This window comes from Rattus norvegicus, chromosome 8 (assembly GCF_036323735.1).
Source record: "Rattus norvegicus strain BN/NHsdMcwi chromosome 8, GRCr8, whole genome shotgun sequence".
In the NCBI taxonomy this organism is placed as follows: Eukaryota; Metazoa; Chordata; class Mammalia; order Rodentia; family Muridae; genus Rattus; species Rattus norvegicus.
In genome coordinates this window covers 72,680,859-72,694,660 of record NC_086026.1, presented here as the reverse complement: position 1 = coordinate 72,694,660, position 13,802 = coordinate 72,680,859, and the positions used below count along the sequence as shown (strand labels likewise).

The 13,802-nt window shown below is 43.2% G+C and overlaps 1 protein-coding gene across 10 annotated transcripts in view; it reads left to right on the top strand.

The window, feature by feature from the left end:
- Map2k5 (mitogen activated protein kinase kinase 5) overlaps positions 1-13,802 on the top strand; it is a 227,780-nt gene that overhangs the window by 53,735 nt on the left and 160,243 nt on the right. For 9 of the 10 annotated variants that reach the window (XM_017595501.3, XM_006243229.5, NM_017246.2 and 6 more), the window contains one exon: positions 1,196-1,260. The exons of the other annotated variant lie outside the window; for it this stretch is intronic. In XM_017595501.3, coding sequence (XP_017450990.1) covers positions 1,196-1,260 — 65 coding nt within the window. The remainder of the gene's footprint in view (positions 1-1,195; positions 1,261-13,802) is intronic. 10 annotated transcript variants of the gene reach the window in all.

The following is a 13,802-nucleotide window of genomic DNA, read 5'->3' as shown; positions in this document are numbered from 1 at the left end:
AACTCTTTCCCTTGATAAATGCAGCCCTTGCTTTACTCAGTTGCTGGGAGTTTAGAACAGAGCAAATATTTAAAGCTTTACTATAATAATGGTCCAAAAGCAAACTATTATTTTCCAAGTGATATTGAATTAAGAACTCCATCCATTTTCTGCCCAATGCAAGGCAATGCAATTCCCTGGAAATTGATTTTTTTTTCAGAGCTTACTTTCCCTGAGCCTTAGCTGTATGGAAGACAATACCTTTCTTTATTAAATCTACTTGCTGAATAACGTTGGCAGTTAATTTTTATGCAACTGTGCAGGGCCTAAAGAATTACTGAATATATCAAATGGAGTCTGATTAATCTTAAAATCATGTGATAAATGATAATTTAGGGGGGTCCCTTAAAGACTTGAAGTGCTACTTTGTGGGTGCTAACACAAGTTACTCGCCACTCACAATTACCAGTAAGAATGGTGTTCTTGGTGTAAGTTTTGTAGAATTAGAAAGCATGGTGTCTTATACATTAAGTTACAGGAGTGGCACTAGTTAATATGCTCCATGTGTTCCCCTAGGCCTGAGATTTGCCATTTTCCAGTCAGCATAATATGATTTCTACCCAGCTTTTGCTATGTACTAATTTACCTTTTGCAAAGAAAAGCTCTTCCTAGTCTACAAAAATGATAAACATTATTCAGTTAGTTTGTTCAATGTTAATTATAGGGTCACCAGAGGAGTTTTCAGGGGCTGGCTTATTTACATTGCATGTATAGATTACTCTGTGTGTGTGTGTGTGTGTGTATATGTGCGTGCGCGCGGGCACACACGCACGCACGCACTCGTGTAAAGCTTGGCTTTGGCCCTGTGTGTTGCCGCTTGGCATTAGTTAGTTCTGTGCCATGCTGGAGACTGTCCTCCTATCGGTATCTCTGACCTGACCCTTCTGAGCTATGTTATATCATTCCATTTTGACACCTTTTATCAAACTTTAATGAAATGACCCAGGCAAACAAATTGTCATTAAACTTTCCATCACTTTGTCCCTTGGTATCGTCTTTTATAAATTGGACAGCAAATGTTGTATTGATCCTCTCGTTCTCGCCGCTGAACTTGGAATGACCCAGCCTGCTTGTTGTTTATGGCCCAGAGTTGCTTTCCTTGACATTTCCATCCGCAGCATGACACCCTTTTTGTTTTTCTTTCTTTCCTGTGGAGATGAATGAACAAGACATACGGTATCGAGACACCCTTGGTCATGGCAACGGAGGCACAGTCTACAAGTGAGTAGTTATCCTGTCTAAACTTCCTGTTTACTTCACCAAGTGCTGGGGACCCAGGTCCCGCATGGCAAAGGTTTACACAGCACCACTGCTTAGATTTTATTTCCACATTTGACACCAGAATTCTGCAAGACAGCTTATACTTTCTCGGGAATTGCCTGAAAATGCATTTATATTGCCTTGTTAATATTTCTGAGTCTGCATCTCTCCTGGGTGGTGGTTACTAGCCCACCATTAGCAGGCGTGCCTCTCTACTGGCCTGGAGTTTAGCATGTGTTCTCTTTGCTCTTCAACACCATCACTGATTATTATGTTTTTTGAAACTTGTTCTCACCTTGTGCTGGTCCCTCGCCTGTTTACAGTTATGCCCAGTGGATGCCAAACTTTATAAATGCCATTGCTGTGCCCTGTGTTGACACGTTATTAAAAAGCTTCTTCCTGGTGTGCTTCCCCTACCTCCTCCCGCCACCACCCGAGAGAATCCCTACACACACTGATGAATATGTTAAGTTAGAAAACGCTCCCAAATTCCGGTTGCAGCAATCTTACCCTAAAGGACTGTTCATTTTCATATTAAAAAATGCTAAGCATAAAAAACAGCTCTCTCGACAGGGAAGTCCCTCTCACGGCAGTGCAAAGTTTAAACTACATAATGTAATATGTGGCACTTAATAGTCTGCAGTGGTGTATGAAAAATATTCCACTAGGAATTAACAAATCCATCCTCTGTAAGAAAGCCCTCAGGGTAACAGAGCTTTCCTCCACACATACACCAGCCCCACACTGCATTGGGCTGTGCTTTGACCGTAGCTACTGTAATATTAAAAATAATTGGGGTTATAAAAGAATTAATTTGTATTCTGATTGGGTCCTCATGGGCCCAACACATGCTTGTGTACTGATGCCACACTGGCATGGAGCTGGACGTGAAGTGAAGAAGTCCTGCAAGTTCATCTGACCTAGTCACCCCTCGGGCTCAGCCCTTGGGGATAGCCAGGCATGAGTCCACCCCCCAAACATAGACCTTTAAGAACTTAAGCCGCTTGCCATCACATGCATACCGTCAATCCCAACACTCAGGAGCCAGAGGCACGTGGGTCTTTGTGAGTTCCAGGCCAGCCTGGTCTACATAACAATTCCTGGAAAGCCAGAGATGTAGTGAAACCCTGTCTCACCACCAACAAAAACAAAGCAAGCCAGCCAACAAAAACCTCTTTAGTTATCCCAGTCCTCAGGATGCTGGGGCAGGAGGACTGTCAGAAGTCTGAGGTCAGCATGGGCTTCATGCTGTGTTGATGACCCTATGCAACAGTGTGTGACTCAGAAAGAGAATAAAACTATAAAATTAAAGCCAAAGAAGAGACTATATGCTCATCTTCTAGGTTATTTTTTCTATATTACTGAATTGTTGGTCTGAAATTAAGTCATAATTACAAGCAGAGACAGATTTGCTTTGGGGCTGGCATTGAACAAAGGGCCAAGGGTTCCTGGAAGCTGCACCTTCAGTACAGATGTTAAAAGTGTAATCCTCTATATAACTGTAATATGAAAATAACTGACAGGGAAGTGTAAATAACCTGCACAGCTCCCCAAAGGACGGTTACAACATGAAGGTATGCTACTGTTGTTTCAAAAATATTTTTAATCATGATGAAATATAAAATGTGTTATCATAAACATTTTATATAATTTTTTGAAACAAGGTCTCACTATGTAGCCCTGACTGGCCTGGGACTTGTTACCCAGACCAGGATGGCCTGGAACTCAGAGAGACCTACCTGCCTCAGCCTTCTGAGTGCTGGGGTTAAGAGCGTGCACCACCATGCCTGGCTTGGTGAGCATTATAACGTGTGGTGTACTGACTGTTAGTGCATCCCCATTCAGAAGACCGTCAGACCCTCTGCCGTCTGCGGGGCTCCTACTAAATACCCTGTCTACCCTTCTGTGCTTGTTCTTAGCTACACATGTGACCAAGGACATTTCAACATGGCTGTACCACAGACTCTTAGCTACGTGCTATTGTCAGGTTCACTTAGCTGCCATCATCTGCACTCACCATGACTCTCACTGAGACAGTCACTGTGACTGTTTGAACAGCATGTGTTTCTGGAAGGTGAGGGGCAGTGTCTAGAGGATGGACTACTTTATTTAATTAGTAGATTTCTCATAAGCATCTCCATGGATCCTGTTGCCTACACAATTCTGTTACATGTGCATTTTGTTTTGAAACTGAATCTTACCACATTGCCATGGTCCTGTATTCCCTGGTCCAAGCAATCCTCTTTTTGCCTTAGCTTCCTGAATATATGAATAAATGTGGATCACTGCAGTTAATCCATGTCTATTCTTAAGGAGAATGTGAAGATACCCAAAACCACTGTGGTCCATGATTGTGCCTCATTTCTGGGCCTTAGTGTGCAGTGTCCATGTAACCCTGGCTTTCAGTTCTCCACAGAGCTGAGCTGCAGTCATCAAGAGCTCAGTCTACTAAAGTCTCTAAGGAACGCCGTTCAATGTGCTGTGGTTGTTTCTCTTACACCAAGTTTACTTTAATAGCATTTACTATAAAAATTGTGGTTTTTCTTTTTTCAGAAAAAAATGATTACATTAGGGGCTATGCTACATAAACTAGATGAAGAAAATGTTGGAAAATCTACTCATTGATAACAAAACTTCCTAATGGGTCTATTTAATTTTTTTCCCGTGGATGTATAATCAAGCTACTAAGCGTGTATCAGAAGTCCAATATTTCAGTCTTTTCGCTTCGCCTGCTGGAACATTGTAAATTCCAAGCGATGTGGTGTCCTGTGTAGCTGCAATGGCTGGCACATTTTCATCTTTTCAGTCTAGATACTTTGCTCAACTGGCAGTATGCAAGCTGGCCGTAGACATCTGGACCTGGTGGTAGTGTGGATGCTGTGCCCTGTCCTGTACTGGGCCACTCTCGGTGTTTTCCTAAGCAGGCGTTGGTTTTAGTTGGTATTACTATTTGAATCATAAAAGAAGTTGAGATTTGAAGTATGGCCTAAGTGTAGCAAGAAGGCAGTTTGGGAGAAGAATATGGGTTCATTTTCATTACTCCCTTACCCAAAGGCCCGTCTCTGAGAAACTGTTTTATTTCCTGATTCATAGTGTACTTCAGAAATGTCGTGGATATAGCAGGCTGTATGTATTGTAGTTATGCATGTGCCATGTGAATCGACAGTTTGTATATAGCTTCCTATCTCAGCCTTTCCATCTGTAGAATGGGGATGATATAGTACCTATACTTTACATGAGATGATCCACAGGAAGCCGACCCCTCGACTGCACTTTTTCATGGTGGCTGCTAGAACTGATAGGACTGCCAGTGGACACTGTTTAAACTCTCATTGTCTGCCCTGAATGGCCATGGAGAAACATCTATAAAAACAATCTCAGAGTCATATTTGGAATCAATTAGCTTGGAGATGTCTTTACTATGCTGCATGTTTTATTTTTTATAATTATCCCACAAATAAAAAAGTATTATATCATATCATCACACTATGCTTTTCTGAAAGCTTCCCAGCATTTTCTCATGTGTCACAATTTGTTTTCAGGTTGTCACAGGGTGGTTTGTGTAGTGTGCACCTGTTGTGCCACTGGGAGTGAGAGGGCTCTTCTTGTTTAGTTGTTCATTGGCCAAGCCAGAACTCTAGGCAGGGGCTCCTTGTCTTTCTTTTTTCCCTTCTGCACGTTTCCCTAGGCAGCGCTGTTTCTCACGGTCAGGCAGTGTGTCTTGTGTCCTGTGGTGCGTCCTAGCATCCCAGGTGCAGTGTTACGGTCTGAGTGGCTGAAATAAGGAGGGGAGCGGGGGCTTTTCAGTCAAGTTCACTAATTGCCCCCTTCCCTGTCTTCCAGCTTCCAAGGTTGCATAATTGGTTGAGAACCTTCACCTCGAAGGGGGTTCCAGACTAAGGATATTTATGTAAGGATTAGCTCCCCTGTGGGTGTTGAGACTTTGATGACTTAGCATCTCCTGACCTAACAGACTAGAGCCTGTCCCCTTTTCTTGGACAGTGTATGGCATTGAAACCTGAGTGGTCAGCAGGCACAGTGGCTCTGGACACACCCTCTGCTTCCACGGCCACTCAGGGCCTGCTTTGGATGGAGCTGCTGGGGCTCAGGCTTCAGAAGTGCAAGATGCTGGAGTCTTGGGGTCACACTGGGCTTCCTGTTAGCTAATAATTGTTCAAGTCACCAGAGGGCCATCATTTCTGTTTTTTTGTTTATCTGTTTTCTAATGCAAATTATTTAAGCTAGGTCTTAGATTGATCATGAGTTCCAGTCTCTAGGTATTAGAAATCAGTAGCGAAGTTTCTATGTCCAGTTCCTTCCTCGGGTACATTGAAGAATCCAGTCTGCATATGGGTAAAATTTTCAGTGATACAATAGGTAGCATATATTCCACTCAGATGGTGTCTAAAGGATTGAATGTTTATCATTGTTTAAGGTTTTTATCTAGACATAATAAGAGGAAGAGTAATCCTCAAAGGGTTGGTTTCTGTTGTTTCATTTATTTTAAGTGATAAGCATTAGGCGCTGGGCTGGGAACAGTCCTTGGAGGGAGTAGCAAAGATCATGTGAGTTTCTAAGTCATCTTTGGCCCCTATGATATGTCTATAAAACCACCTAAAATAAAAATGTGCTCAGAAGCTGGGATTCTAATCAGCCATTATAATAATAAGGTTTATCTATTGAAAAGCAGAATCTCTGATGGGCATTTACATAAGATACATGAAAATATGTGAGTTACCTAATTAAAGCTGTTTAGTAGGCAAAACGCTTTAAAACCAGAGGGCTCCTAAAATCATGCCTGGTCTGGCCTTGATGGTAAGTGTGCAGTTCTGTGCTGAGGGCACTGTCCGTCGGCAGCAGGCTGTGTACACAAGTGGGTTGCAGTCATCTAGAGTGGTGGCTTTCAACCTACAGGTCACCGCCCCTTTTGGAGGCCAAATGATCCTTTCACAGGGTCATTATAATTTCACATATCAGATATCCCGCATATCAGATATTTACATTATGATTCCTGACAGTAGCAAGATTACAGTTAGGAAGTAGCAACAAAAATAATTTTATGGCTGGGGGTCACCAGAACATGAGGAACTGTGCTGAAGGGTGGCAGCCTTAGAAAGGGTGAGAACCTGGAATGGAGAGTGTAAGTTGGAGGTATCTATCACAGTGTATGTACACTCTATTGTGTCTGAATAACAGTAAAATTGCCTGAATGCATCCACTGTTGATTGAGGCATTGAGGTTCATTCCAGTCGAATTGACTTTTACTGAAATTATTTATTTAGAACCGCTTAACACCCCAGAAGCTTTGACTTCCTCTCTCACCAGCCAACCTGCACATGTCAAATGAAAGCAGTGACCCTGCTCCTTCATATGCCCCCCCACTTGTATTTCATATATTAAAAGTAGTTTTTAAACGGTCTTGATATTGACCTGAGAGGCGCGGTGCTTGTTTGATTTATCTTGACCTTAAATTTCCAATGAAATGAAGAGCATTTTCTTTGCAGCCAAGATCATATTTTAAACAAGCAACAAGACATCTTCCTAATGTAAAATTAAATACTTACATATGGCTGGGTTGCATTATGGTATCACTTGGCAAGCAGGGATATTAATGTTTTCAGAAAATCAATGAGTATTTGTCAAATAAAATTAATTATGTATGTGTCCCCTCTTCTCTCCCAGCCCTCGCGGTTCTGGGTTTGTTTCCCGCAGTAATATGTACTGTGCTGGTGAGATGCCCAGGCTCCCTCTACCCCTGCCCTGTGGCCCCAGCCCTCTGTGTACACGTGCTCATATCCATTATGGCAATGATGGATTATTGGCATCTCACCTACATGACAGGGTGTCACAGGTCGCTGAGCAGAGACTTTCAGACTGTGTTTCCACTCGAATTAACTATTATTGAAATAGTTTATTGAGATTGAAGTATTGATCTTTTTCCCCTCTAAATGTAGCTTAAGGGAAGGCAGAGGAGGCAGTGGTGTTTTTGAAAGACACTAAATTTCATTTTTAAAAATCTCATTTATTTAGCCTTTTCTTTTTCCTGTTTTATAGCCCCTATAGTTTTATTGCCTGGAAAAGGGTATCTTGGCTTTATTTTTATGACAGTATAATTATACTTCAGAAATGCACTTGATTACTATGGGTAACAAAATTGTTCTACTATATTGGTTTGGCCAATATTGCTATACAAACAACTTTTCAGTCAATTGAGTCTAGTAAAAATCAATATATTATGGTAATATTTCAAGTAAGAATTTGCTGAATCTAAATGTTTTAACACATTCTCTTTCAGGGAAAAATAATTCTGAGATAGCAAGACTTTTGTAATATTTTACGTTGATGAAATACTTTGTTTATGGAGAAATCTCAGCCCCTGGTGACAGTGCTTGTGCACAGGTACCGCCCTCTGTTAGCAGACGTGGGGGTGCTGCTGCATCTGCAGGCACTTCCTGCTGCTGCATCAGGTGTGCTGCATCAGGTGTGCTGCATCAGGTGTGCTGCATCAGGTGTGCTGCATCAGGCGTGCGACACGAGTGTGAGTCCATCCCGCAGCCTTCCTTGGCATTCAGGAGAAGATTCTTTTTTCTGCTGTTAACAGACAGAGACATGAATGCAAAGGACAAATGTGGGCAGGTAACGCGGGCTTGGCAGTGTGCCTCTTTAGACTTTGGTTTTTTGACCTGCAAATTCTGAGCATGTATGGTGTCAGGGGCCCCATGTCCCAAGAGACACAAGTCCTGTCCACAGGTGATACAGGATCTCAGGCTAGACTGTGTATCTGTATGTGTGGGTCACTGGCTCGGGGGGGGGGGGCATGAGGGACAGATCAGGAACAGCATCGTGGAGGATCTGAAACTTGGTGCAGTTGGCTTTTACCTAGAGTAGAGAAAGTAAAAGGGAATGACTGTTGCTGCTCCTGGACAATTTGCTGTGCTCTGAAGGCTAATTGCTTGTCTCCAGGATCCCTCTGAGTTACACTCTCTCCCTGATGTTTTGCCACCATGTGGTCCTTCCTGCAAGATATTCCTGTCCAAGTCATCTTGGTAGCAGTCCTCCGAGTGCCTGGCATGGTGTCTTGTCTATACCAATCACCAAGTGTTTTAGAACCAACTTGCTGAGGCAGGGCCTTCATGCAGGGTAAATACAAGGTGTAGACCATGGTAGGGTAGCTCTAGAAACACCCACTGTAAGCAGAGAGACAGGGCCATTGCCCAGAACTGCGGCGAAGAGAACCGTCCTGCAGACCTGAATGTAAGCTGACTGCATAGATCCCTCCTGAGGCTGGAAGAGCTAATAAAGGGCATTTAAATGTAGCACTAGCAGCCATAAATATCTTATGGCAGATCCATTTGGTTTTGCTGTTCAATTTTATCTTGGATTATATGTTCATTTATGCAGTGAACTAGTAGTTACTGAGTGTTCTATGTGCTAAGACTGTTATCAACACATGCAGTCGACTAGCAGATAGGACAGTCTAGGTCCCAAACAAAGGGTCCTCAAAGAAGGAAATGCCAAAGTAAGATGATACGTGACCTTGGAGTTGTTATGAAGTGTAGAAAAGAGGTGCTAGAGGAAGATTTAACTGAAGAAATGTTATTAGAGTTGAAACCTGGCAGATGTTCAGGAGAAAATCAAGGAGAATACTCTTCCAGAAAGAAGGGATGACTCAAACCAGATGGGCACAGAGCTATCACATCTAGGCCAGTGTAGTTGGAGCAGAGAAATCTCTGAAAGAGTGGACAGATGGACAGGGACTGGCCACAGCATGTCTTTAGACCTGGTGAAGAGGCCATCATGCTTTCCTGCTTTTTTATGAGCAAGGAAGAGCAGGGAGGGTGAATTGACATGCCCAGGCCAAGAGCACAACTCATGGTGGCTCACCCTGGACCCGTGCCTGGGGTGCCTCTCAAGCAACGGCTTCACTCTATGACATTCATTCTCCAAATTTTAAAAATTTTAATGCAGATGCTTTATTAATGTAAAACAAAAATTGGTGTCAGTGGTGAGCTATGTCCAGTGGGTCATTTTCAGTGCTCTGTAGTAATTGCTAGCACAAACATTTCTGGGCCCACAACTACAACAGCATGCTAGCTGCTGGTCTACCCTCCGGGTCTCTTTATTTATCCAAAGGCATGGAATTTAGTAATTGAATTTCTAGGTTAATTATTTGGTTGTGCAAATGGAAGTGGCACATTTCTTGACTCCTAAGACATACTAAAATTTTAAGTCTATTTTGCAGTAGTTGACATGTTAGAAAATTATAGTCTCTGTTGGCGTATCGCACAAGTAAATATTTGTAAAGCACAGCATCTAGGGCCTTTACTTAAATTGCTTTTTTGGAAAATAATTCACTGTAAATTCCAAAAGGCATTTACTGTGTATAACTTTGGGCCACCTTTTCCCTTCTCTGTGTTTGGCTATTTTAATGTAAGGGACCATGTTCCTGTTACATTTCTGCTTTTCTGGTTCTGTAATGCATCTTAACATGGGATTGGAGAACAGTTACTAAACTAGGCGGGTAGCAGTAGGGGCAGGCTTATAAATATTAAGCTTAAAGGGATTTTGTTTGTTTGTTTGTTTTAGCATTAATTTGCTTTCTCAGTGCAACTTAGTACAATATCCTCCTGACCATAAAATTTTCCATAGTTTTCTCTGCCAGAGTTTATTGCGTGACAGCAAAGTATCCGATGTTACACTCAGAGCAGAGCGCACGGTTTTGTTTTGCGAATTCACATAATAAAATGAAAACAGTGTTCTGACAAAATTAGAACTTGCTTCTGGGCACAATCAATATAGTACTTTAGCCAGCTTTTGTGTTTAGGAAATACAAACATGTCCACCCTCAACACCCTGGTTCTGCTCTAGCCTGTAGCCCCAGAAAGGATCAGTGCTCAGTGAGAAAATGGAAAGGTTTGATTAAACCATAATTAAGTTTTTGGGATGTTTAGCTAAGAACTCTGAATAAGCTGTGTTTTTAGGTTGTTTCAACAATAAGTATAGTGAATGAAACTGAATAGTGTGATTGCAAGTGGGACGTGAAACGCAGTCTCAGAGTGGCTACAACTGCATGTGCACCGAGCTAAAGTCGTGCACACTGTATTTCTCCTCCCTTTTAACGTTTTTAAAAAGATAATTCTTAGTGAACGTTTGCAGAACAAGGCATCTGAGGTAACTGACCGAAAGGGCCAATCAGCAGCGGCTCTGCAACTTAAGCACCAGCAAAGCAGCTCAAGGGCCTGCCTGCCTCTGTGCAGCCAGGGCCCAGAGTTAGTTGGACTTCACCAGGGCGTTGGAAATGGCTGAGTGCAGAAGGCTCCATCCTCATTTGACTGTAAACAGCTGCAACCCTGAGGATTCAGGGCAGTCCACCTCCGAAACTAGGCCTTCTTAGTATTTCTTAGTTGCTTCCAAGTGCCTTTCCCTTCAGGAGGCGCCAGTAGGCGGAGTAAGCTGAAGGGTTTGTGCCAGCCTCTTCAGGGAGCGACCTCTGGACCCGTATTATCATTTTTTTTGCACAGGATCATGTTCCATACTGAAGGCTCATGCCAACTGGACACTGTCTGTCATCCTTCCTCCTTCCCAGAACACTGAGCTCTCTGAAGGAGCAGATGGCCCCAGTGCCAGACCTGTTGATGCTGACCTCTGACCCCTAGTCGTTTCATTTGGTTCCCTGCTAATTGTATCTATAGTGGGTTCTCGCTGTTGTGACTTGGTGAGTATTTAATCTTTCTCTGGAATGACGTTAGCGTTTTGGGCTTTGTGATCTTTATGAGGCAGTTTGTCCGTCCCCACCACTACCACATCACCCTCTCCTTTCCCTCCCTCCACATAGCTGGCTTTAAAAATGTGTGTGACCGAGTTATGCTGTGCTGTCCTAAATGGATTAGAGACTATGACCTTCTCTTGACTGATCTCTGAGGACTCTGTAAAGCAAAATGTTACCTAGTTCTTCAAGGAAAACATTCTTACACAATTTATATGTTGTTAGAAGTCACTAAACATACAATAAAAGTATGCCATGTTCTCGAAGGACAGCAGCACAGAGCCAGTGCTGTGGGGGTGGGGGAGCACCCTCATCCCTCCTGGCTGGTTTGAAAGTAGTGTAGGTCTAGTGGTAGTTTGTGTTCCTTCTCATATTAAAGTAACAAGTCTCTCCTGGTTTATTTTGACCTGGTCATGATGTGTCCATTCCACAAAGTCTGTTATGCACAAAAGTGCACAAAATGAAGATAAAGTGCCTCACTCCGGCCTGACAAAAGCCATTCCTTTGCAGAACGGTAGCTGCAGTGGAAGTAAATGAATGAATGGACAGCAATCACAGCCTCGTTGATGGAACTGTTCAATTAAAGCACAGGCGTTTACATGGTGTAATTTCCCTAAATTGCCAATGAGCCCCTTTAGACACAACCAGTGTTCAAATTGATTTCAGCATTGATTTTGGCTGAAGCTGATAAATTTCTGCTTGTTAGTTAAAGTAATTTTGCAGAAGACTTTGTACTGCGGTATTGAAGTGTTCATTTAGCTGATGGTTAAAAGAGGAGTTATTTACAGAGGCCTGTACTGTTGTTCTGAGATGGGACAATTCCCCAATCATCTTTTACTTTTAATTTTTTAGGCTTCAGTATACCAATCAATAGGTGATTGAAACTGATTAAAACTTACCCAACCAGCTGCCTATGGCGGTTTAATTAGAAGCCGGTTGATTCTTAAATTAAACGTCCTGTTTTCATCGCTTCGCCATCTTCCAGAAGAGTGAGGGCTAACAGTGCGAAAACCTAAAACTCGGGCTTCATTAAGATAGCTCGTGAGTGTGAATCTGCCCGAGAACAGTTCCTCGGGCAGCCCAGAACACAGTCCAGAACATATGTGGGCTTTCGGAGAGCAGGAGGATGGTTTTGTTTTTAGGTCAGGTATAGTCCATAGTGTGATACAAAGGGCCATCTGTTTGTGACATGTCACTGCGCAAACAGTGGGTGCTGGGGCTCAGGTTTAACACACAGTAGGCATGAAGAGCCATCAGAAGAGTCGGTGAATCTCTGGCTCTGGCACCTCAGATGGAGTATTTGTCATTCAGTTTGGAGGTCCCAAGTAAAGTACGTGTCACTGGGTAGTAAACAAGTATCTTTCCAGAAGCCCATGTTGACTTTCAGCAATTGTGAGCAGGACTGCAGGAGAGATTTTAGCCATCCCCCACTTCCTACCCTTCCCCACACTCATTTTATCTAGTAAGGACAGTTCTTGGGTTTGTAATGAAAGCGGGTTGATATTTCTGTCATAAGGGACATATTGCATCTGACTCTACAGGGAGGGGAGTAAATGGCTCACTTTTCAGAGGCGCATTTACTCTTTGACCCACTAGGGTACTGTTTAGTGTTCTAGAAGAGGTAATTTAGTAAATTGCACCCCAGTGGCCTGAAAAAGTTAATGCAGCCCTGAAAAGTGAGCTGTTCGATCGATTTCTCCTATTGCTTTTTAAAAATCAGCACCAACCATATCCAGGGTGCCCCGAAGTCTGTTGGAAAGGGGCTCTGGAAGCAGCCAGTTCATGCTCATGTAGAGCTTGGTCTGGCTTCAGAGGCCCAGATCCACTTCCTGCTCCAGTGTTTATCAAACAGAAATTTGAAACTACCATTAACCTCACCAGCCTTGACCTCCTGACCGCAGAATGACTGTGGAAGACATCTCCCTGACAGGTTTCTGTACAAAGCAAATAGCCTCTCCGTATAAAAATACTCCCTAGCCAGACTTCTCCCTCATGCTCCCACCCCCATCTCCGAGTGCCAGCAGACCTGGCTGCTCTCAGCCTTGGTCTGAGAACCTTAGTTTCCAAGTGGACAGCAGACAATGGAGAGATGCATGACTGACCAGAGTCCTAAGGATAAGAGGCCGACTGAGTGCTCAGCCCGGAAAGGGACTCCTGTCTGTCAGAGAATGGGAGGAGCACTGTGAAGTGCTGGTTTCTGGGCATGACATGGCCATTGGGATGGTAACTCCCAGCAGCTGTGCTCACCAGCACATCATCAAGCCAGCAAAACCTCTGTCGAGAATGGAATGGGTAGGTGATCCCCAGGCGTAGCAGACTGAGGAGCTCTTGGCAGGAGTGTGCTGCTCTTTCTCTTTGGAAGATGTATTTACCATTAGGCTTCCCATGCTGCACTGGTCAGCACTGCACCCAGGCACATATGGGCAGCAAGCTTAATTGGACTTTGTGGGTTATTTAATTAAAAAAAAAATGAAGATTAAAGTTGAGAAACCAGAGTACATGTGGTCATTTTCATATGCATATATGAAATTCTCGAAATAAGGAAAACTTTAAAAATTCCTAACATACATGTTAGAAACCATACACAACTGTATGCTAAGCTCTGATGGAAGGTTTTCAAAAGTAACCAACCGTCTTGGTGGTTAATTTGGGAGAAGTGACTTGCTGCTTACTCTGTATGGAACTGAGTAGCTCCCAACCCCTGCCAGAGCATGTCCAGGAGAGAGGTCCCGAGCTG